We start from the raw sequence: 26,190 nt of genomic DNA, 5'->3' as shown, positions 1-26,190 counted from the left end.
AATGCTCTTCACTTCAAAGAGCCCTGTAAAAATCAATTATTCGTGTTTCTTGATTTTTCAAACGCTATATTATTGGTTATTCTGTATATTATGTATAATAAATATAATTAATAATATTCCAAATGTTTAAACCATTGTTAAAAACAAAATGGTAAAACATAGCATTGTGCCTAATACCGTGTATGTGACCCGCGTACATTGGTGGTCCTTTGAATCATCACTATATCAATCATACTAAGTTCATACTTAAAAGAATCTGTGCGTTAAACGTTGCCTAGAGGTTTGTACAATAGATTCATAAAGTAAAAAAGTATCAATAATATTTTCAGCTTGCAGTTTTAGCCGAAACACGGTATTTGGAACACAAAAGGAACCATGCCCTAATACCGTGTATTGGTACTTCGCACTCACATTTTGTGAATATTTTTAATTGCTTGTTTTTGTAAATATGTGCCAAATTTATTACGCCTAACTTAAGAAGGTTTAATATGCTAATGATTGAATTAGTTACTTAGTTAAAAAAATAATACACTTAGTAAAATATTTGAGTTTTTTGTCAAATACACGGTATTAGGAGGCACACGGTATTAGGGCATGGCACGGTACAAGCGTGTCCCATACTATTATACACTATGCCCAGGGAGTCGAGAAAATTTTCCCGACCGGAACGGGAATCGAACCCGCCGTCTCCGGATTGGCGATCCATGGCCTTAATCATTAGGCTAGCTGGAGACCCAGATGATGGATACTTTCGGATAAATAAACATGCCCGCAGTTCATTATTTTCTGCAGTTGATTTCTCTTTTATTCGTCAATTTCCAGAAAGGACAAAAAAATAAATCTGTTTCCTCTGTAATGTTGGTGAGTGTCTGTGTGTTTGTATTCTGCTTTTGTTTTCTGTTCATGTTCGTTCTTCGTTTGTTTTCCAGGCTTAAAACATTAGAGGAAAAATGGTAATGTAGTAATAACCTGTGGTTTTTCCCGTTTCAAAAAAAAAGTTAATTTGCGTTCTTTCCCCTATCAAGTCTGTGTGTATGTTGTTTGAAAATTAAACTTGCTTCAGCTCAATTTCGTTTTTTTTTATTGGCCGCAATTTTCTTTTCCTTCTTTTGTAATTTTCTTTTCCGGTGCATTTGCGCACCGGAAGGTAAGTGCGTTGCGTTCATCTAGTTCTCCATCTTCCAAAAGGCAATCTCTGTATTCTTGGCTTGCTTCGACTTTTGCCCGCATATCGCGCGCAACGTGGCCTACTGCCAGCGTGCGAGAGAACGAAAATTTGTTAAAACATCCTAAAGTGTCGTGTTGTGTCACGCACGTGTGATCATCATCCACTGCTACCCGCGCAAGGGACTGGCAACCTACAACTGGTTCTGAGAGTGTGAAAATAGTTACAAAAATTTCCACGGGTGCAACTGGCCCAATTTCATTGGGCAGCACTTACAGTTTTAAGCACCCGCACAATTGATAGTTTATCTTTATCGTTTGTGTTTTGTTAATATTTGTGGCTTTGATTCTCGAGGGTGCACGGTGGGCAAAAAAATCAACCGTGCGACCCTCATTTTCACTAATTAGGAGTCTTGCGTTCCTATACTTCACATTATATTCGTTTATTTGTTATACAATTAAAGCTTAAATTAAATCAAAAGGAAAAGCCTATCATGGCTCGGAAAAATATGAGAAGTTTCTCTGCTGACTCTTCTTCAGACGCTTTGTCCCTTCGAATTTGTTGGTTTTCCTTTTCGGGAGGGACTAACTTAAGATCAAAATTTCCTTACGTTTCGCTGCTCCTGGTTTTCATTGCGAAACAAATGCCTAGGAGCCAGCAACACCCAACAAAATAACTAAATTACAGTCCATTGGTTTATTTCGATCAATATAATGTGTTTACAATATAAAAATATGCCTTTTTACATGGAAAAAATAGTTCTCCGTCCATTTTCGATTTGCTAAATGGATTTAAAAGCAACATTTCCCTAATGCTTCCGTTGATTCTTTTGTATGTTTCAGTTTCATTCTGCTATCTTTGTTGGTGTGAGTGACTGCGATTTTATGACTTTTGTCATCACACAGCACCACTTTTAACTACGCTTTTTTTTTTGGGAGAAACACAGTGGAGATTCTCCTCGTATCCAAGCAAATTTATCTCCATGTTGCCTCCTTCGCTTCTTCGAGAGCAAGGCGTAAACTACTTACTGATGATTGATACCCTTTTTTAAATATGTAGGAAAGGTGCCTTCTATTTTATAAAAAAGAACTAATAAACACTAACAATTGTTTAAAAATGGTGACACAGAACAAAAAAAAAACGCTTCCCTAAAAAAAGAGAGAGCCTCGATCGTCGAAGAAGATAAGGAGGTAATGGAGCTAGTTAACGTTGTTTACATTTCTTCTTTTGATTACTATCAAAAAGAACCTAATGAAAAATTGTTATAAAAAACAATAATGTCGTGTGTTTGTATGAGTTATTTTCCTGCTTAAGCGTCTTGTGTGTGTGTTCGTGTGTATGTACGTTCGTGAGTGAGTATGTGTGTATGACTGATGATGGCATTGCTGTTTCGTTTTCGTCAGTTAGTCCTTCCTAAACTGTCCTTTCAGCATGATTCGTTTGTGTTTTCTGATTTGTTGGTTTGCTTGAACTCTTCTTCTCCTTTAATATAATAAATAGATATCCATTAGTAAGATTTGAAGAAAATCCTAAGTGAAAACTAGTAATAGTTTCCAAGCTTTTATATGCCTGCCTTTTTTCCGCTTGTTCAACTAGGCGTTGCTTTCTTTAGCTGTTTCCACGTGCGGGAGTGTTTGAGGGTGTGTGTGTATGTGTGAAAACACTAGTAATAGCTACTACATAGCTTCGGTTTTACTGACTGCGGGGGAACCAACTGATCCGATGTTTTCCTTTTACCTTCTAAAAAACGATGTGTGAGACTTTTGAAAGATCCTGCACGCACGCGCGTCTTTGTGGTTTTACCAACGTGTGTAAATGGGGGATTGTGTGAATTTTGCTTCTTTTTGACGTTTTCAGGAAGATATAGGTTGATTTCCTTCTTGCTTACAGTTTCTGTGTGTACGTGTGCTTACTATACATAACTTGCCTTAGAAGTTGAATCCATCTCTGGGCACATTTGCGTTTTGGTTGAACTGGAACGCGTTCTCATCCGCCGTAGGTCTCAGCTCGTCCAGCACAGCTTCATCGGTCTGCAAAAATAGAGAGAAAACAGTTTTACAGCAAATTGATATTACATCATGTTAAACAATGATAAACCAGACAATTTCTGGGATACTTACGTCGTCCGAGAAGAACTGCTCGATAATATCGTACGCCAGCTTATAGATTTCAATGTTTTCGTGGTTCTGCAAGACCTCAATCTTGGACACACCGTCGCACTCTTCGATCATGTTGGCGATCTCTTCGGTGTGTGGGCCGGCCAGCTTCAGCATGTTGTTGATACCGTCCAGAATGACCTGTGAGGCAAAAAGCAAAAATTAGTTTTTTCCCTTTCTCAAAAGTCGTCGTTCGCTTACATTGATAACTTGCGTGTCCTTGCACGTCAGCAGGTCGCAGAACGGTGGAATCGCACCGTCCCGGATGAGTTGCGCCACCTGATCGCGATTGCCGCTGATGGTCAGGTTGCTGATCGCCCAGGCCGCTTCCTTCTGCGTTTGGAATTCACCCTTGCTCAGGTTCTCGATGATCTTGGGCAGAAGTCCGGCATCGATGACGGCCTGCACTTGCGCCTGGTTTCCGGCGGTTATATTCGACAGGAACCAAACTGCTTCCTTGCGGATTTTGTCCTTTGGATGACTCAGCAACGCCGGGAAGTGAGACAGAGCATCGCAATTGAGCACAACCTGGAAATAATCGGAATATTAGGCTTAACTTAAATTTGAGATTTGAAAAGACCGTCTCATACCTGTGTCTGATCATCTGAACCGGTAACAATATTTCCAACAGCTCGAAGTGCTGCTGTCTGCACTTTGACCTCGACGTGTGACAGCAGGGGGATTAGCTTCGGAACGACGCCGCTATCGATGACCAGCTGGATCTGTTCGTTGCCTCCGTCGGTGAGATAACTCAGAGCCCACACGGTGTCCACGAGGATGTTGATGTCGGTATGGTGGATCAGCATATTCAGCGCTGGAAGAATCTCCAGGATTGTGTCCACCGGTGGCGGTGGGTCCTTGTTGCGACACAGGTTCACGATCACCCAGGTGACATTGCGCAGGAACGGAATCGGAATTTCTGGCTTGATGAACGATAAAAGTGGCTGGACGACTCCCAGTTTGATGACGTAATCTCGAAGACAGGGACCATCGCCGATGATGTTGCCCAGAGCCCAGACGGCCTGTTCACAGACATTGGCAGCAGGCGATCCGAGCAAACGCAGGAAGAGCGGAACTGCTCCGGCGCGCACAACCTGGTTGGTCTGTGCTGACGTTCCCGAAGCAATATTTGTCAGTGCCCAAGCAGCTTCGAACTGTAACAGCTGATTGTCGTCCCGTTCGAGGCAACCCACCAGAATCGGCAGGATTCCGCTCTGTATCAAGGAATCGATCGGAGGATTCCGATCCGATGAGAGCAACCGTCGTGCCGCCTGAACGGCAGCCAACTGTTCGTCTTTGTCGGCGCTGTTTCCGGCTTTCTCGACCAGTTTGCTCAGATTGGACGGCGAAGTGTAGTCGTCTTCGTCTGTCGATTCGGCCGTCGTCTGCGGAACGTTGCGACGCTTAAGGATGGTTTCTTCGCGTTTGTTTTTGCGCAGCTCTACGGTGACCTCATTACGGCGCCTTCGCATTTCCTGGAAATGGACAAAAGATAGACATTAAGATATTATTCGAAGGTTGTATAAGGAAACCCGTAGATAGGTACTTCCGAACGCGATTGATATTACATTTACATATTAGTACCGTAAATCGGGGTCAAATTGATGACTTTAAAACAATACTCATTCCCTTTTGGAGGATAATTTTGAGTCTAGAAAGGCCTATAAGTGCTACTACGATTTTAGACGAGTCCCCAATCATTGAATCTATCGAACTTTTTCTCATTCTGGAAAGCTAAGGTTTCGAATGCGAGAACGTTGGCATGAGTCTAGAAAGGCCTAAATGCTATCATTCTTGAACTTCCTATACCTTGGGTGAGTACTTAGTATCGGTGTTCGAAAGTAACGCGTTCCTAGTCTGTTTCATTTTTTTCATTTTCATTTTTATTTATAATCCTTCATCGGGCATTAAGCCTTAATGAAGCCTGGCAGGGAAAAGCCTTTTTGAGTTGCCCACATCACTCGGCTCACTCAAAAAGGCATAAAAACCCTACATCTTTTACAGGTTTACAATATTACTATACATATATACAAGAGGGCTTAAGAACTAGATAATTAAAAACCACAAACAATAAATATCTAAAACCATTACAAATAATACAAAAACTCACACACATACAAAGCCAGTTGCGCATTGTGCAGCGTTTGACCAGTTTCTTCACTATCGATGACTTTCCTGGAGCCTTCGTTTGAATGCGCTGGCAGAAGTGTTGAAATCGAACAGCTCGTACTCACGGTTGAATATCTCCGACATGAACCGGATTGGTTCATGCGATCCATAACCTGTGTTTCTCGACTCGAGTATCAAAAAGTCGCGTTGACGAAGCACTCGCGTTGGAGCATAGATGTTGACTAGGTTCAAAAGTTCAGGACAGTCCAACTCGCCCAACAGAATTTTTGCCACGAAAACAGCTTGAGTGTGCTTCCTTCTCTGCTCAAGAGTTTCGATCCCGAGCAATCTGCAGCGGTCTTCGTAGCTTGGGAGATTGATGCGGTCCCGCCATGGTAGATTACGGAGGGCGTATCTCACAAATTTTCGTTGTACCGTTTCAATTCTAGAAATCCAGGTGGACTGATACGGACACCATACAACAACATTCGATTCAAGAATGGATCGGACCAATGCACAGTACAGTGATCGTAAACATAGAGGGTCACGGAATTCGTCGGCTATTCTGAACATGAACCCGAGCTGCCTGTTTGCTCTGGAGATTATATCGTTATAGTGCGTTCGGAAGGAGATCGCAGCGTCCAGAATCACGCCTAAATCACGTACCTCAGTCACACGTGCCAGTGGTTGATCGGCGATGACATACGCATATGTAATTGGTGTTCGTTTGCGATGGAAGGATATAACTTGGCACTTTTGAAGACTCACCGTCAGTAAGTTAGTAGTACACCACTCGACGAAGGACTGAATTGACAGCTGTAGTTGTGCACAATCTTGGAGGCATCGAATCAGCATGTATAGCTTTACGTCGTCTGCGAAAAACAGACGTATTCCTGGTGGAAGCACGCTGGATAGATCGTTTAGGAATACGGAAAACAGTAATGGTCCCAAATTGCTGCCTTGTGGAACTCCAGACAAGTTCGAAAATGGTTCCGATGTTTCCAGTCCGATTTTGACGACGAGCCTTCGATCTGTTAGATATGATTTCAACCAGCGAACGAGATCGTCAGAAAGACCCAGTTTCCTCAGCCGTGCAAGCAATATCCCGTGGTCTACGCGATCAAAGGCAGATTTCAAGTCTGTATATACAGTATCGACCTGCATTCCGGAGTCCATGTGCCGCAGGCAAAAAGAGGTGAACTGAACGAGATTTGTGGAAGTGGATCTTCTGGGATAGAATCCGTGTTGGTCCACAGAGATGTAATGTTTGCAAGAAGTGAACAACACATTATTCATCACGATTTCAAAGATCTTCGAGCACGCACACAACGATGTTATTCCGCGGTAATTTTCAATATTCTGCTTGTCATTCTTTTTGTGTACTGGAAACATTATGGAAGACTTCCAGCCAGTTGGAAACTTGCTCTGCCGTAATGAGGCGTTAAATATCCACGCCAATGGATGAACCAGGATATCACTACACTTCTTAAAAACACACGATGGAATTCCGTCAGGGCTAGTGTAAGACGTCTTCAGTTTCAATATTGCCGTCTGAACTTGCTCAGGCGTGATTTGCAATTGACTCAAAGAGCAAACATTGCTTGGCGTGTTTCTACACGCACGGTCGATTTGAGCGGAAGAAGAGACAAAGTTATTGAACGCGCTTTGGAAATGTGATGCAAAGAGATTACATTTTTCTCTCGCAGTGCTACCGACTACATTTCCGTAAAACATCTCAACAGGTAAACCTTGTTCTTTACGTTTGGAGTTGACGAAACTCCAGAACTGCTGGGGATTCCTGCGCAGATTGCTCTGTGTACGTAGCGTATATCGTTTGTAAAGGAAACGGCTGTAGACTCGATAATTGTTACTGGCTCGGTTGAACTGGAACTTATTTTCCGGGCATCGATATCTGCAGTATCTGCGAAGCATTTTAGACCTTACTTGCTTTAGCCGTCGCAGATATGCGTTTCCCCATGGAGGTTTCGGAGGTGGTCTGCGTATCGGTATATGTTCTTGCATGACACTGTACAGTTCATTGGAAAACAACTGTACTGCATCATCGACGTCAGTAGCGGAACCCATGATGGACCAATCTACGTCCTGAAGTGCTTCAACTATACCTGCAAAGTTTGCTCTGCGAAAGTCCAAGCCAGGAATATCAATCGCTACATCGACTTCGGGTACCGAAAGAGACAGTTCGACTACAAATGGAGGGTGATTCGTGTCCAGTATGGAAAGGGGATCAACAATCTCAGACAATGTATAGCCTTCCAGCGTGATTTCATTTACCAGAGCAAGATCTAGCAAACGTCTGTTTTCGTTTAGTATAGAGTTGATTTGCGTCAATCCATGGAGGTTGAATCCATCCAGAAGGGAAGCACAAACGGGAGAAACACGGGACAGCAAAACATCCACTTCCGGAAGAGCATCTGCCTGCAAGTTCCAAACAAGTCCCGACTGGTTGTAGTCACCGAGCAGAATAGCGTGGTCATTAAATTGAAGATGCGCAAGAACAGCTCCAATTGACTCAATGTGGCTGTCCACACAAAGCTGATTTGCTCGGAGATCCGGTGGTAGGTAGATAACGCCAATGCTTACTGAACAATCCGCAAGCTTCAACTTAACCCAAAGTTGTTCAAGAGAGTCAGCGATGGGAGATGGGTCGACTGAACTATTTATGTGACGCGCGACGGCTATGAGGACACCACCACCACGAGTTTTGCGACTATTGCGGGCATTGCGGTCGTTTCGGTAGACTGAGTACCCGTTCCCAAAGATCTGCGTTGAGAAAATTTCATCCGAGAGCCATGTCTCAGTAAAAACGATGACATCGTAGTGGCACGAGGAAATGGCGAGGAACACACTATCGATCTTTGAGCGCAGGCCCCGTACGTTCTGGTAATAAACGGTTAAGTTCGAGCTGTTGACTGCATTGCGAGTTGACTGCATTGGGGTACTAGACGTTGATGCCACATTCTCAGCGGTTGAATGGGGAGCGGATTCGACATCCTCAGTCAAGAACCTAGAAGCCGGAGAGCATTCGAGGTACGAAATATTATTGCTTGATGGGTACTCGCCTGTATTGGGTTGTTGGAAGACCCCGACACCTTCCTCGGCCACAGGTCCAGAACGACTTTGGCGGCACGAACGATCGGGAAACGCGACTGGGTCGGGAGGATTAGGGGCTTCCATAATACTGCAGGCGGTGCGTTCTGGGATGAAAAAAGCGGGCCACGAGTCGGTCGAAAATGGTGAGTGCAGTTGATTTGTGTTGCTAGTGCGTTGGTCATCATTGATGGTTGCGTTGTGTGCTAACGTTGTCCTGGAACTCAAGATGCTATCAAGCAGTGGAAGTTCATTTTCAAATAAAAAACTTGCCTGAAATAAGTGGTTGGAAGACCCCGACACCTTCCTCGACCACAGGTCCAGAACGGCTACGACGGCAGGAACACTCAGGGAGCTCGACTGAGTCGGGAGGATTAGGGGCTTCCATGGTGCTACAGGCAGTGCGTTCTGGGATGACAGCAGCAGTTGAAGATGATGGTGAAAATTGGGCGACTTGGTTGAAAGCAGCAGTCGTGTCTTGCGCCTGTAGTGTGCTGGAAATCGAAACTCTATCAAGCAACAGAAGTTCATTGCTAATCGAATACTTGCCTGCAATAGATGGTTGGAAGACCCCGACACCTTCCTCGACCACAGGTCCAGAACGACTACGACGGCAGGAACAATCAGGAAGCACGACTGGGTCGGGAGGACTAGGGGCTTCCTTGGTGCTACAGGCAGTGCGTTCTGGGATGGTCACATCAGCGACGGAGGTTGATGATACTATTGGCCACTCCCTCCAGGCTGGCTGTTGTTCGAGGCGATCCTGATGACTCGGCGATTGTTGTTTAAATAGTTGTCAAATTCACGAAAGAAGATGTTTTCAGGCCACGTGTCTTGTGATAGTGCTACTTCCTTAAGCTTTTTGCTCACACCAACTTTGAAAGTAACAAACGTCAGCGTTCCTGGGTCCTTATCTTTCGGGACAAGCTTCACAACCTTCGGTTCTGTGTCCGTTCCTAAATCGATACACTCTTTCACAAGCTTCGCGATGTCACTTTCTGTTGTGCTGGGATGAAAAGCTGACAGATAGATCCATAGCATCTCTTCTGGCGGTGCAACCGTTTTCACGAGTTCGGATGCGGTTTTAGATCCACGCATATTTGACGTTTTTGCTTTGAATTGAGTTCCCATGCCGTCGTCGCGTATCCGTTTAGGTGTATTCGGAATCGGAAATGAATCAAGAGCCTTTCGTCGAGGAGCCTTTAGAGAAGGAGTCAGTGGTTTAGACTCAAGCTTGGTTGAGAGAGCATAAACGACCTCTTTCAACCCGGAAATGTCATCCTTCAGAGATTGCAGTGTCACGTCTTCGTTCGCGTTATCGTGAGAGGACATCGGCGCGGATTGTTCGCTGGAGAACATATCAGCGCAGCCATCGCACATCCAGAATAGGTTTTTCTTGTTAGCTTCTAATACCTCATAGGACACATCCAATCCGACGCAAAGGATGTGATAAGAACTTTTGCAAGGACCACGGCAGATTACACCTTCCTTGTCGGAAACTACTTTTGTGCAGGTTTTGCAAGCCATCTCCGGCCAGTGCGTTGCAACAGAAACGATAGAACGTATTGCGAAGCGTTGAACAGAAGCAAACGCCTTATGGGTATGAAACCGGCAGAACACGAGCACAGCTAACAGCAAGCAGTTGTTCGGTGAAAAAATTGCACGCAACTCGTTCGAGGTGATGATGCCGCAGTCAATTCACTTTGTTATTTATATAACTTGCGATATTTTAAACCACTTTTTAGTGGCAAGAAACACTAGATTCACACTAGACTTTAACGAATCGACAAAAAATATTCACCAAACGATCGGACGATAATCACAAACAAATTAAAAAAACTCGTATACACTGTCAAAAACCGATAATAAAGCTACAGCTTCGATGTTTTGCTCATACATAAACAAGCCAAACTTAAGCCCGGGCACACAGGCCCGTGCAGAGGCGCCAAGGGAGGGGTTTTTTTTTTTCAATTTCGGCAAAAGGCGGAGGGGCGCCTAGTGTATGGAGCGTCGGTAATGGGGAGGATTTAACACCCGAACACCAACCACCACCCCCCCCCCCCCCCACCTTATGCAGGGGCTTGTTGGCACACACGGATTGTAGGGTTGACCATTTTCAGCTTCACATTAAAAATTATACGAAATGATCAGTATGCCAAACGACATACGAACATTATGCCGAACGACTATTACGCCAATTGACTTTTTGCCAAACAAGATAGACCCGTGCGTTTGACATAACTCGACTGCTGCCACAATGTTGAAGCCCTTAAACGGTAGCTCTTTTGCAGTAACTGCTAGAAAAGTTAGCTTCAATGATCTATTGTTGCATTATACTGCCCCCGCTAACATAACAGTCCCATTCGACATTTCATCACTTTTGAGTTAACGTTATGAATAGTCATCATTTTCGATGTACTTCCAAAAACGGCATAAAGTCATTTGGCATAAGGTCACTTGGCATAACGGTCATTTGGCATAATGGACATTTGGCATTATCGAAATGCACCCTTCTTTATTATGCCAAGTGTCCATTCTGCCAAATGACCTTATGCCAAATGACTTTATGCCAAATGACACAGACCTATTTTCGATGTACTTCCAAAAACCATAATACAAATTACGAATTTTTATGTCAATGTGTGAAAAAATACTAAGTCATAAGCGTCCCATATTTAAAGTACTCTTATAACAGTCCCATCATGGATTTTTGTATTATGTATCACAAAACTGAACAACTGTGTAGGTAGTGACTGTAATATTTTTCACAGTTATGTATTCATGTGCAAAGCAATCAGCTCTGGCCAAGTTCGCAGGGGTTGGCGGTATTAAAGTGAAGGAGTTTCATTTTGATTATTGTAATGTAGTGTTCTTTAGTGAAACATATCACCTTTTTAACACTTTAATGCGCCTCCAACGGTTCATCACGAACCGGCTGCTGCAGATGGAGTATGCCTGATCATATGCATCAGACATGCTCGATAAACATGGAGGATCCGCCAGGGCTCATTAGAGTCTATTCCCAAGCAATAGTTCCAAGTCGGTTGGATTTAAGAAGGTTTTGATGACCGTTACAAATCCTAATAAAAGTATTGTTGGATTTGTGACAGGTTTTGGAACCTTTTACAGCCAGCTGATTTCAAAATGTTGTTTGGGCTCTATTTTCCACGTTTCTCGGTTGATTTTGATTAGTAATTTATTAATGTCATAGTCGTTTTTTCGAATTTTTAGAATGTTAGTTGGTCATATTTTCTTTAAATAAAGCAATTAAAATCGACCGAAGAATTAATGGGAAGGAGATTTGCAGCACTTAATTGTGCTAATAGATTCGAAGCTAACGTGCGAACACTTAAACGCATTGTTGACATCAATGCGTTCGACGTGACATTTTGGACAAAAACTGACTGCTTTTTATTAACTGAACAACGTTACTTGTGTATGACTAGGTTGACATTTCTAGGCTACGCTTGAGAAAATGACATGGTTTATCTAGTTAGGACCGATAGGACAATTGAACGAATTTGAATATTTTTCATAGTATTTGTAGGGAGATGAATACATAATAGTTGGCAAGCAATCTTTATTTTTTTTTTAATTTTATTGCAATCAACTGACTGGCTTATTTTTGTTTATCTCTTAGCTGGTATTATGACACCAACAGAAATTCAGTTACATGTTTCTGTGGGTTTTGGACCGATGACAATTTAAGGACACAAGAGATGAACACAGAGAAGTAGAAAACGATTAGAGAAATCAAGAAATCAATTTGACACAGGATTGACTAGATTTTAGCATACGGGGTTCGATTGATTCGATGAAAAAAAAAAAAACAGACTACAACTGACTTAACGAGGGGAAACACATATTGAACGGAACCATACCACAAAATCAAACAAGAAGACAAACACAAACCGTGTGACCATAACACTACATTCTGACTGACTGACCAGTTGAAAACTTTCCAATCTTCTACCGTAACTTTTTGAGTCAGTCTGCAACAGTGTCTTAATGGATATCATTTTCCGCGTAGGGGCTGTCCATAAACCACGTGGTCATTTTTTTGGGACTTTTCAACCACCCCCCCCCCCCCCCCACCCGCGTGGTCATTCGTCCATACAAAAATTTTTATTAGTCCATACAAAATGATCATTGGCCGAACCCCCCCCCCCCCCCCCCTCATGACCACGTGGTTTATGGACAGCCCCGTACGGCTGGTAAACTGCTTCTGAAAGATTACGTACTCTTTTCTATCTTCGGGTCTAGTGTAGAGGTTTCAACTCTATTCAGAGTGCAGCTAGAAAGCTAGCAAAAAAAAATGTGCAAAGCAATCAGTGAAAATTTCGAGATGATCGATATACTTTTCAAAATTTGGCAATTTTTCGAAGTTTTATATCCCTTTCGTGACGAACCAGCACAATTGTGCTGTTGAGCGGTAACAGTTTTGCATATTTTTTTCATCTATTTAGACTTTGTTTTATTGATGTACAGTAGACGTTCGGTCGGTGCAAACGGTTTAACTGCAATGCTTTTTAACTGCAAGTCCGGTAAGTGCAACAAATTTGCAGTTATCGCACCGCTATTCGTCAAAACGGTGCGCCAAGTCAGCCCAAATGAACAGTCGAATGAATTTTTCGTTCATTTAACGTCAATTGATGGGTTGACGCCCATCTGACGTTGCAGTTATCGAATTTTGTTCGCTAACTGAAACGTAAACATGTTGCAGTTATCGAACGTCTACTGTAAACTGTTTCTATAATTCAGCCATGAGCCTCTGCACGAATTTGCCCTGTCCTGCTCACTCCCACAGAACATTTGAAAACAGCGCGCACAGTAAAAGTCAAATTTGACTTTTACTGTGCGCGCTGTTTTTAAATTTTCTGTGGGAGTGAGCAGTACGCCAGATTCGTGCAGAGGCTCATTACTTATACTTGTTTGTGTGTAAACAAACTTTTGTTTACGTTGCCTGTGAGATTTACCACAACAAGGTAAACAAAAAGTGGACAAAAACCGTAAAACATGAAAAAGTTTTATCTGTCGCATATTTTTTATTTCCAATTTATCTAGGTAGTCAAAGCTAGAAATCGAAAGATAAAGAGTAGTTCTTTCAAATGAGGTAAAATAATTGTTGTTTTGTTGGGAAATCTTAGAGTTCTGGAGAGCCAAGTTGAGCCATTTGTATGGAGATTTCACTTTTTTGCGCTCCGTCACGAAAGGGATATGGAAAGAAGTTTTCAAACTTTAATGCCGTTTTCTCAATTCCTACTTTTTTTAAAACGGAATTGTTATGCGAGTGGGGCAGTACAGGGGAATCAACGTATTTTGGACACTGCGTTACGCCAATATATTTTGGACACTTTCATTTGTTTTTGCCGTAAGTGTCCAAAAAATATTGGCTCGTTGCTGTGTCCAAAATATGTTGGTTCCCCTATTATTTATAAAAAGTAGTCATTTTCGTCCAAAATGTCGAGACTCATTGACGTCAACAATGTGTATTTTTAATGCACGCGTTAGCTTTGAAATTTAACTATAAACTTTCATAATATGACTGTTTCGCCCACAACGCATTCCAGAAGCCAAATCCCAAGACGTGACACACGACGAAGGGCTGCAAAACGGTGCAAAAGGAGAGCGTTCAACATAGCTCTGTTCCTCACAAGTTTCTACCTCATGCTTCCATGGGTCAAGCGATGACAAAGCCCGCCAGTTAAGAGTTGTGTGCTTAGCTGGTAGTGCAGCATGGACACTGATGTCCTTCTGACTTCAGCTAGATTGTGGAGGTACGACCCGAGCGTCTGTTCACCAAGGACCTGCGGCTCAAACAGCGAGTGTTCTCGCATCAAGCGGCTGAGTAACAAATGCTGCATCACTCCGAGCTAGCTCCAAGGTGGTAGCCCCATCAGCGTTAGCTGTGACGCTAAATAATCAGAACTGGCACAATGGCCCTCCGGCGAGACAGGAGTGTTGGCGTAGGCCCATTAAGCCACCCGTCAAATCCCCATTACGAATAACATAGGAGAAAATACGACTCGATACAATCGGCAAAGACCCACATGATGAAAAGAGGACCTCGATTGGAAACTTGCAAAATGGAATTGCAAGGTTGGTTTCCCAGGATGTGAGAGGATAATCTAGAACTAATTACATCCCCGCAACTTCAACATCGTTGCGTTGCAGGAACTTTGTTGGCTGGACAGAAAGTGTGGAAAAGCGGATATTGAGCGGCTACCTTCTACCAAAGCTGTGGCACCACCAATGAACTGGGAACAGGATGTATAGTGTTGGGCAAGATGCGACAACGTGTGATCGGGTGGCAGCCGATCAATGCAAGGATGTGCATGTTAAGAATGAAGAGCCGTTTCTTCAACTACAGCATCATCAACGTTCACTGCCCACACGAAGAAATACCTGATGACGAGAAAGAAGCGTTCAACGCGCAGTTAGAGCAAACATATGATGGTTGCTCGCCGCGTGACGTGAAAATCGTTGTCGGCGACATGAACGCGCAGGTAGGAAGGGAGGAAATGTACAGACCGGTAATCGGACGAAACAGCCTGCACGCCGTATCGAATGATAACGGCCAGCGATGCGTAAACTTTGCAGCATCTCGTGTTATGGTAGTCCGAAGCACCTTGTTCCCCCGCAAAGATATCCACAAAGTCACCTAGAGATCACCCAACCATCAAACAGAAAACCACATCGACCACGTTCTATATCGACAGTAAATTCTTCTCGGATACAACTAATGTCCGCACATACCGCAGTGCGAATATAGATTCGGATCACTACTTAGTCGCTGTATGCATCAAGGAATTGGCATCCCTATCCCACCAATGCAATGTTTTCGTAGCCAGCATAACAGCGGCTCAAGCGTAGGGCTCAAGCTGACAACCTATCTCTCAACACAGCAGCATAATTTTAATGCGGGGTAAGAAAACAAGAAGACCATAACAGTCCCCTGGTATGCATGCGCTCAAAATTTTCGACAGTTATTACCACGCGTCGAAGTCGAACGGCACGGCTCAACATCGAGCAACTGCGTAACGTAGAAGTGGCTCAAGACTACGCGCAGGAGCTAGCAGTGGCGTTACCAATGGAAGATTAGCTACACTCGGAGATGGCTGGAGGGACATCCGATTCGCCATAGGTAGTAACCTCGGCTGCAGCACTAGGCGACTGCGAATCGCAGAAACGACTGGTACGACGGCGAATATGAACAGTTGGAAAACGAGAAGAATGCAGCATGATCGAGAATGCGGACGAGAGCGAATGAGGCACGTTATAGACAGGAAAAAGCGCCAGCAGGAAGAACGAGATCGCGAAGCGATGAAAGACCTGTATCGCGCTAAGAACACACGGAAGTCCTACGAGAAGCCGAACCACTCGCGCAGAGGCTTAGTGCCGAGAGCAATGCCGACATGTGCCGAGACAATCATGGGAATCTTCCCACGAGCGAGTGTGAGATGGTGCAGAGGTGGCGACAGCATTACGATGAGCACCGCAATGGCCTGGCGACGTTGCAAGCACCGAAGGTGGCGTGGTAACAGATCTAGGAGTATGTGCATTAGAGTGGGTCATCGGAACCGTTTTCTCAGATCAAAGCTTTTTTGGTTCCGTTTCAGGTCCTGAGTATCTGTGCAAAATTTGAGCACGATCGGTTGCGTCTACACTTTGCGCATTGCAATTGAAATTTGTATGGGATTTTGTATGGGAAAACATACTTTTTTGCATTTTAGCTATAAGTTGGAAAAGTTTGTCTGAAACTTTTTAACCGATACTGTAAAATGATAGCCTAGGATGTTCTGAAGAGCTTTGTTGAAGACCGCAAAGCGATCCAATGCTTGTGAAAATAGTTATAACCAACGAACCACATGCATGTGTTTATGTTTTAACATGTAAAGGAATAACAATAGCAACAAAATCATGCTGTTTCGTCAAGCAATGCCAACGCTATAACTTTTTTCATAAGCATCAGATCACCTCGCGGTCTTCGACAAAGTTTTTCAGGACACCCTAGGCTATGCATTCACATTATCAGTTACATGGTTTTAGAAAAATTCGAGCTTGTTATGAAAGAAATGCAAAAAAGTGTGTTTTCCCATGTAAAACCCCATACAAACTTCAAACGCGATGCGCAAATCGTAGACGCAACCGATCGTGTCCAAATTTTGCACACTTATTTGGGTCCTGAAATAGGATCAAAAAAGTTTTGATCTGATGGGATACCATTGAATTTTTCATTTTTCCATATAAACGATGACCCACTCTAATGTGCATAGGACGAAAGACTTCCAGCCCGTGACCTCCAAGAGATTGAGGAGGAGGTTGGCCGGTTGTTAAACAACAAAGCCGCTGGAGCAGATCAACTATCAAGCGAGCTTCAAAAATACGGTAGAGAAGCATTGGTGTGAGCACTACACTGGGCCATTACCAAGATTTGGGAGGAGGAGGAATGGATGGAAGGTATCGTGTGTCCCATCTGAGGAATTCCACAGAGTCATGTCAGTCGATCCTGAGCGACCATTTCAAAAATATCTGAAATTTTACCCAGTTTTTCAACTTCATCTAAATCACCATTTTTTTATATTAAACCTTCATATTCACTCACGACTAACTTTTCAAAAGGGTGTATGCGAAAATAGTTCAAAAATATTCTAAAAGCTGTACAGCAAAAACGGATTGTTCGATTGTTATGAATTTTTCAGCAAAGTTAGATAACTAAATGATGATTCCTTAGAAAATATACACTGTAAAAAATTTCTAATTTTACTTCAAAAAAATATGATCTTTGTCACTAAAACTCAAATATCTCAAAACCCTATCTTTTTACCAACGTCAATTTTTTAGGGAAAAAAGCCCATTATATCAGCTATCTACCATAAAATTTTGGTGATGGTAAACTGATAAACAAAAAAGTTATGACATTTCAAACATTTCACAATTTTTACATTTACTAACAAAAATTTTTTTTTTCTGTGTAAATTATTTCGTGAATTATATTTTGATGCTGATTTTATTGTAAAGGCTACCGCCTGAATTAAACAAGTTGTTTTCATGATATTTTTGTTTGATTATTCATAATTACTATAGTATCTATTTGAAAGTTAGACGCGATCCAGTGTTGTGATAAAAAATATTGAGAGTGTCATACTTTTTATTGTACGTGACTGATGAAAAAATCCCTTGATAAGCCTAGTTTGGTGTTTGAAAGGAATCGCTCAAGAAATTTCTTGACCGATTCCTGGCAGAAACTTTCCACTGTGACTGCCATTTGAACTGTCATTTCTTCGCAACTGCGTACTGTGATCGAAGAAAAACGGTTTCTTGGGCGATTCAGGCAAGGAATTTCCCATGCATCAAGATAGGCCGAAAAATTCCTTCTGAACTGCAAACAGCGCTATAGTTTTGAAAAGCTGTTGATTATAAGAAAAATGGAATTAAACTTATTTTTAAGACAAAAGCTGTATAATAAAAGTTTTATATACGCGTATACGTCTAGTTTATCTGCAAAAAAAAAAAAATACCTCTTAGAGAACAGACTTTATGATCGGAAGAATGCGAGTAACTTCAACAACAACAAATGCATGAGAGGTACATACCACAGACAAACAGACGAAACGCTTAGAACAATGTTCGTGAAAATCCATCGCCCAGTTCACACTACCACCACCTGGTGGAAATGTTTCACGAAACATTGCGTTGTGCAATATCGTCATCAGAAGGCGCTAGTGTGAAACGTCAAACGCAAAGAAAAGCGATGGGCGCTCTTCTGGTTATGAAAGCCACAAGCAAGATTCAAAATGATCGTTAAAGGCGTGGTCAATGAAAATTTCGTCAGTGTTACGTTTGTTTGTCTGTATACATACCATGACAATGCTCACGAAAAAGCAAAAAAATACTACCGCTATGGATATTAAAAATTTTATAGTTATTTTTTTCTTCAGCCAAGCAAACAACACCAAACTAGTCAGTTAAAACTAATAAGTGATTTTGTTTATTATAATCTAACGAACAACATGAACAGTTGTTTTCTCAAAGGTCTTCAACTCAACGCTCTCTTGTAGACCGTTTGATGAAAAAAAATGTTCAAAAGAGTTACGAAATCTCACCGAAAGCACCATAGTGGTTTCGCAGCGCGGCGTCACTAACACTAATGCAAATCTACTGGTTGAAAATATTCCCATTTGATTTTGCCGGGAACAGCTGATTTTTGTTTACTATTTTCAACCAGTAACTCAGGTAGTGTTCGTGTAATGCAACGTGTACGTACACGCAACACCATTAAAAGCAGAAACCACTATAGATAAACTGAAAGAGACTGGTTATGCCCAAATTGAATACAAATTTACGCATTTGCACGTCCTGCCGTCTGGACTTTGACAAACGAGCCATCTGACTATCATCGGTAAAGCAGGGCGCAGGAAGTTCGTAAACGACAACAACTGAAAAATTGCCAGAAGTGCTAAGTGCAGAGAGTCATGCCACCGTACCATCAGTGATATCTGTTTAAACAATTTAATCACGCCTCTTTTCATAAATGCTTTGAAATATTCTTCAACATCTATACCCATTTCAATGATTTTAACGTTGCAAAACACGCTTTCAACATTCATCTTGAAGAAGAGGGAAAACACGTGTCCTCAAATGTAACAGCAAATTATAATGAATAAACGACTAATGCGCGGAGGGCGTGATAAAATCGGAACATTACTGTACATATAGTATACATAATACATAATAAAAACAGCTTGTTTTACTCACGCAATGCCATTAACAATAAAATCAGTATCAAACTGCGATTTCCGGTCGAAATAATTTACACTAAAAAAAACATTACTAAATGTAAAAATTGCGAAATGTTTGAATTGTCATAACTTTTTTGTGTATTAGTTTATCATCACCAAATTTTTATGGTATATTGCTAATACAATGGACCGTTTTCCCTAAAAAAAATTACGTTGGTAAAAAGATAAGCTTTTGAGATATTTGAGTTTTTGTGATAAAAATTATATTTTTTAATGTTAAAAAAGATTTTTTTTTTCACGGTGTATATTTTCTTAGGAATCACTATTTAGTTATCTAACTTTGCTGAACAATAAAATCAGCATCAAACTGCGATTTTTGACCGAAATAATTTACACAGAAAAAAATATTTACCAAATGTAAAAATTGTGAAATGTTTGAAATGTTATAACTTTTTTGTTTATTAGTTTACCATCACCAAATTTTTATGGCAGATTGCTAATACAATGGACCGTCTTCTCTTAAAAAAACACGTTGGTAAAAAGATAGGGTTTTGAGATATTTGAGTTTTTGTAACAAAAATGATATTTTTTAATGTTAAAAAAGATTTTTTTTTTCACAGTGTATATTTTCTTAGGAATCACCATTTAGTTATCTAACTTTGCTGAAAAATTCATAGCAATCGAACAAACCATTTTGGCTGTGCAGATTTTTGAATATTTTTGAACCATTTTCACATACACCCTTTTGAAAAGTTAGTCGTGATTCAAAATAAAAATTTGATATCGAAAAATGGCAATTTAGATGGAACTGAAAAACTGTGCAAAGTTTCAGTTCAATAGAAAATCATGATTTTAAAAATTTCCTTAATTTTGATGCTGTTGCTTGGAATCGCTCATCTACAAAAAGGGCGACAAGTTGGATTGCGGGAACTACCGCGCTGCCTACAAGATAAATACTCTCACAAATTTTATGCCGCCGTCTATCACCGATTGCAAGAGAGTTCGTGGGATTTATGGGTGAACGCGCTACAACGGACCAGATGTTCGCCATCCGCCAGGTGTTGCAGAAATGCCGCGAATACAACGTTCCCACACATCACTTCGCCCCCTTAATGCTAGAACTAGGTAACTGGTTTTGCGAAATTTCGATAGTTTTGTTTATATCTGAACATACTTCACAATTAACAAAAGTTTGTCAATTGGAACTACGAATACACATAATGAATCATCTTTTAAGACCAACAAAGTGTTTGTTTTATACCAGGATTAGTTTTACCAGCAATTTTTATCCGCACTTCCAAAAACGAGTTACCTAGTTCTAGCATTAAGGGGGCGACTTGTTCATCGATTTCAAATCGGTGTATGATACAATCGATCGAGAGGCAGATTATGCACGAATACGGATTCCCGGATAAACTGATACGATTGATCAAGGCGACGATGGATCGAGTGATGTGCGTAGTTCGAGTATCAGGGACACTCTCGAGTCCCTTCGAATCTCGCAGAGGGTTACGGCAAGATGATGGTCTTTTGTGCTTGTTGTTCAACATTGCGTTAGAAGGTGTAATAAGAAGAGCGGGAATAAACACGAGTGGGACGATTTTCGCGAAGTTCGTTCAGCTGCTTGGTTTCGCTGATGATTTTGATATTATAGCGCATAAATTTGAGACGATGGCGGAAACGTACATCCGACTAAAGAGTGAAGCCAGGCAAATCGGATTAGTCAATAATATGTTGAAGATGTACATGATGGCAAAGGGCTCCAGGGAGGAATCACCACACCCGCCACCCCGAATTTCTATTGACGGTGATGAAATCGAGGCGGTTGAAGAATTCGTGTATTTGGGCTCACTGGTGATCGCCGACAATGACTACACGAGCAGCGAAATTTAGAAACGCATTGAAGACAGGAAATTCAGTGTACTTTGGACTTCGCAAAACTCTACGATCGAACAAAGTTCGCCGTATCAACAAAACGCTGATTTGACCGGTAGTCCTCTATTTGCACGAAACATGGACTCTACGTGCAGAGGATCAACGCGCTCTTGGAGTTTTCGATCGGAAGATGTTGCGTACTATCTACGGCGTAGTGCAGATGGAAGACGGGACTTGGAGAAGGCGAATGTACCACGAGCTGCATCAGCTGCTGAGAGAATCAACCCTCGTTCACACCGCAAAAATCGGGAGGCTACGGTGGGCGGGTCACGTCATCAGGATGTCGAATAGCAATCCGACTAAAATGGTTCCCGAGAGTCATCCGACCGGTACAAGAAGACGTGGTGCGCAGCGAGCTGGGTGGGTCGAACAAGTGGCGGACGATATGTGGACCATTTGCAGAGTGCGGAACTGGAAACGTATAGCCATGGACCGAGTATAGTGGAGACGACTCCTAAGTACAGCAGAGGACACTCAGACCTTAGTCCTTGTGTCTTAGGGGCGATTTCTTCACCCTGGCTTAAGCGTTAAGCCAGGTTTAACTGTATGGGTAAGCCTGGCTTACCGGTTAAGCCGAGGTGAAGAAATCGGCCCTTAGTGCCTTAGTGACCGGAAAGGTAAGGTGAACACATAGCAATGAGGTACAGATACATGTGGCGCAGATAAACATTGCAAACCACTGATTGTCTCTTTTATTCTACCGCTGATCAAATGCAACTCAATTAGTGACGTCACTAATTGAGTTGCATTTGATCAGCGGGAGAACAAAAGAGACAACCAGTGGTTTGCAATGTTTATCTGCGCCACCTGTATCTGTACCTCATTGAACACATAGGATTAAATATTTGTCCAAAAATAAATCGGTGCTCAAACATTTGGTTTGACTCGATCGAATTTTTAATAATGTCCAACAGATGTTGTTTCTTTAGTTATTGCCTTGTCAAATATTTGACCCTGTGTAGGTACCGTAAACCGGGGTCAAATTGATCTTCGGGTCGAAATTGATCATACGTTTTTCGGTTAAGTTTAGCATATTTTAAATAATTACCTTTCAACTATCGTGCAGTTGGGAACCGATACTAAACGATATTTGCTTGGGAACTATTTGAAGTATGTTTTATCTAATGGAAAATCGTCTGATCAATTTCGACCCGGAGATCAATTTGACCCCGATTTACGGTACTTGAGGCCTTAGAATATTAGATGGTAGTTATCTATTGCATTCTGAGCCAAATGGATCACTAAAATAACTAAAACAGGCGCTATGAAATGAACAGATAGCGCCACCGTAGCCTTGTGTGTTTGACGTAACTGGACTGCTGTCACTGTGTTACCGTCCATATACGGTGGCGCTTTTGTTTTGATGCGATGAGTAGCGGAAAAGTCGGCTTCAATGATCCATTGAACGTGAATTCTCATGTATTTGATCTTAAAACTCCATACAAAATTCGTCATTTGCACATATTTTAACCGCTGAACTTTCACTGGTAATTCTTCCCACCCAAAGCACGGGGTGAATCTTCGTCACGAAAAGCACTGCTCGTTTGATAGCTGAACACTAGCGAACCTGGTGGTGGAAGACAAGCTTTTGCCTACAGCGAACATAGGGAGACGGCGTAGCACGCTTGAATGATTTTTTATTTTCCCATGAAAAATTCATTCCAATCTAGTTCTCCAAGTGATAATTTCACGACTTCCGCTTCAAAACTTCAAATTTGTTCGAAGATATACATCTGTTCTATGCCCAAAGGCACAATCCTCGAGATGCCCCGTAAAACTTTTCGACATGTATTTGAGCCAGTCTACTGATCAGCTATCACCTCAGGCCCAAACCTTCGCGATTCAGCAAAACTCAAATCGCGACGCGACCCACTAGTGGCTCGCGACACGTAGTTTGAGAAACGCTGATGTAGACCAAACATTGCGTATGGATCGGAATAATTTAATTAATAATTACCCTCAATGTACCAGTAGCCGCTCGTGTTCCAATAGCCGCTCACGAACGGAGAAAACAAGGTTCCCTGTAAAAATACAATCTTTTTTCCGCGGATATTTAAAATATGCGTGCCGAATTATATACGGATGAAGACAATGGTATATATTTATGCCAATAAACATCATTTTCATGGCGGTGAGCGGCTATTGGATCACGAGCGGCTACTGGTACACTGGTACACTGGTAATTGTCGTAGGAGAACCAAGGGTATTATCGGCAGGTTTGTTCTCTTCGTCATGGGGGGTTTTTGTGGGCCGAATTGCCTGAAGTTTTTTAACTCAGCTTGGTTGAGAAGGATTTGAGGCCAATTCTGAGTTCAGTACGATTAAAAAAAAAAACCATGGCGAAGAGAACAAAACTGCCGAAAATACGTAAGTTCCCCTATATGATTTATCTTTTTTCGGAACCTATGGCCATCGAATACAGGGGGTCTGCAGTTAGCCTAGTGGTTAAGGGTTTTTTTTTATTTATTTTATTTTGTAAACTAACATGTTGTATTGGTTCTTATATACATTGTGACACGGAATTCCTTACAGCAATAACATCAAACAAAGCTACATTTAAAGTTTATCAGAGACTTTACAGAAATCGACAGGGAAGTAAAATACATACAAAAAACCTTCGAACATACTTATAGGAAAATGGGACAGAGAAGAAAGCTTAAAACTAATATCACAATACTATACGGCCAGATCTTGCAAGAGAGGATTCGAAGAGGAAGAGCAGCTTTGCAGGAATTTAGGAACCAGCCTCTGGAGCCAGTCGTCGAACCGTTCCACACCGGCAAGCTTGTGAACCTCATCGGTCGGGTGGAAGGGGGGCAAATCCAGCATCATCTTTAAAAGGCGGTTTTGCTTGACTTTTATTTTGTTCCGGTGGCACTGTGCACAGTCGAACCAAGCAGGAAACCCATACGCCACCGTAGGCCGGAAAACGGTTTTGTAAAGGAGCACCTTGATAGTAGGATGCACCATTTAAGACATCAATAAGAACTATCAATGGGGTCTCCAGTTAGCTTAGTGGTTAAGGGATTGGATCGCCAATCCGGAGACGGTGGGTTCGATTCCCGTTCCGGTCGGGAAAATTTTCTAGACTCCCTGGGCATAGTGTATCATTGTCCTTGCCTCACAATATACAAATTCATGCAATGGCAGGCAAAAAAAGCCCTTCAAATAATAACTGTGAAAGTGCTCAAAGTACACTGTTGAAGCGAGGCAGGTCAAGTCCCAGTGAGAACGTAGAGCCATATAGAACAAGAAGAAGACCATCAAAAACAATATTATTATATTGGTTGGACAGAAGGAATGAACTTCGAATCTTTCGGTAGCAACACTTTAGTATACGCCAGAGGAGCTGGAATATTCGTGAATACGGTCACTATAGTCTTTGCATGCGAGTGAATACTGAAATTTAGAATCAAAATACGAGATGGAACGGGAGCTATATATTACGCAGCACGACGATATTTTGATTAGAATAACCAGCGTCAGCTCAAATGAAGTCAAAATCAAACACAATATCCATCAATCTAGAATGAAAGGTCGATATGCCACACAGTGTAGATATTTCGCGAAGTCAGTCGGATCAAGGTCTTCCTCCGTTCCTTTCATGTTGCTGGATGACCGTCGTGTCGACCCCACAAACTCATACTCACACGACATTCTATTGCGTGCGTTGATTCATCTGCGCCTAGGGTGCGGGCACCGGTTTTGGCCAGTCTAAGGGAAATCATTTTTATAAAAATAACCAATAATCCTATGAAAACAACCAATGCGTCAAAAGAAAGGTTTCAATCTATATTTTGAAGGAAAAATGCAGAAATCATGCCAATACTTGATTTTTGTATTAAAAATGGCACTGGCCAAAATAGAAGCTCTGCCGCAGTTTTGGCCATATTCTTAAGTTTGGTTTCTATTTTGGCCAATCACGTGTAATTCTTATGGGAGTGGCCAAATTAGAAGCACCCTGGCCAAAATAGATATATGGGAGCAGATTTTTTAAGGAAATATATTTTTTTCTTCCAGTTTTTAATCAAAACGTGTGGTTTTCACAGCTGTAATCATCATATTGTATTAGGATCTACTAGCAAAAAATAAATTTACGCCTATTTAGATCGCAACAGGCTCAATACCGCACTATGGCCAAAACTCCGGGCTGGCCAAAACTGAAGCTTCTACCCTACTTCTTCCGAGTGTTCGTGAAAAAGATGATCAAGGAAAAAACTTCAAATCACTCTTTTTATTGCTGATTTTTGACGGTGTTCACTATTATAGCAACCGGAAGGATGAAACAATTTTTCGCAAATCACCGCGCAATGGCCTAGTTGTTTTCCAACTCCTAATTTTCTTCCGTAACAAGGAATCACAAGAACGGAACGCTCGCAAAGGTTCTAGCGAGTTCCACCCCCTCGAAAAAATCGACAAAAACAAAACGCACTTCCCCGGGATTCCCCTTGGGTACACCATCCAGAACTACCCCCGACGGAACTACCCGTTGTGCACTCATCCCGAATCACTTACCTCCTGGTCTTTTCCTTTGTTTTTGAAACCCTGCATTCGGTTTTTCGCCTGCGAATCTATCGACGCCATTTTTCGTTCAATTTGCTGCTGCTCTCCTCGGCTCGACTGAGAAATGCGTCGGTGTATGTGTGTGTGTATGCGCGATTGATGACCAGCTCTTCCTCCTCTCGACAGACGTCGTCTTCCTCGTCAAGCGAAAAAGAATCCTTTTCCGCAGCAGGAAAACCCCACAAAATTTCAATCCGCCCGCACTGTTTCCCGGAAAAGCGTCACTTCCCACGCACTCGGACACTCTATCGGACGCCGTGGAAATCGAACACGAATCGAATCACTTTCCGCGATGCTGCACTGCGAAGATTTTTCCGTTTTTCACGTTTTGTTCTGCTGCTGCTGTTGCTCGCCTTTCGCTGATGGTGCTCCGTCGTGCTCGCGACGAGAAGTTTTCTGTCTGTCTGACGAG

At 42.1% G+C, this 26,190-nt stretch overlaps 1 protein-coding gene across 1 annotated transcript; it reads right to left on the bottom strand.

Annotated features, from left to right (window-relative positions):
* Window positions 1-775: 775 nt before the first annotated feature.
* Window positions 776-26,190, bottom strand: LOC109428031 (importin subunit alpha-3). The gene is made up of 5 exons (XM_029864844.2): window positions 25,731-26,190; window positions 3,912-4,796; window positions 3,523-3,849; window positions 3,286-3,462; window positions 776-3,195 (listed from the first exon to the last, which is right to left on the bottom strand). Exons 1-5 carry the CDS (start codon window positions 25,797-25,799, stop codon window positions 3,094-3,096), a joined length of 1,560 nt encoding a protein of 519 aa, XP_029720704.1. The 5' UTR covers window positions 25,800-26,190; the 3' UTR covers window positions 776-3,093.

This window comes from Aedes albopictus, chromosome 3 (assembly GCF_035046485.1).
Source record: "Aedes albopictus strain Foshan chromosome 3, AalbF5, whole genome shotgun sequence".
In the NCBI taxonomy this organism is placed as follows: domain Eukaryota; kingdom Metazoa; phylum Arthropoda; class Insecta; order Diptera; family Culicidae; genus Aedes; species Aedes albopictus.
This window is presented reverse-complemented; position numbering and strand designations above follow the sequence as displayed.

Excerpts from the sequence above, each read along its gene's own strand:
- LOC109428031 (XM_029864844.2), bottom strand. The coding sequence starts at position 25,799 with ATGGCGTCGATAGATTCGCAGGCGAAAAACCGAATGCAGGGTTTCAAA. Across the intron at positions 3,850-3,911 it reads GTTCAGATGATCAGACACAG|GTTGTGCTCAATTGCGATGC; the intron begins GTATGAGACGGT and ends GATTATTTCCAG. Across the intron at positions 3,463-3,522 it reads AGGACACGCAAGTTATCAAT|GTCATTCTGGACGGTATCAA; the intron begins GTAAGCGAACGA and ends TTTGCCTCACAG.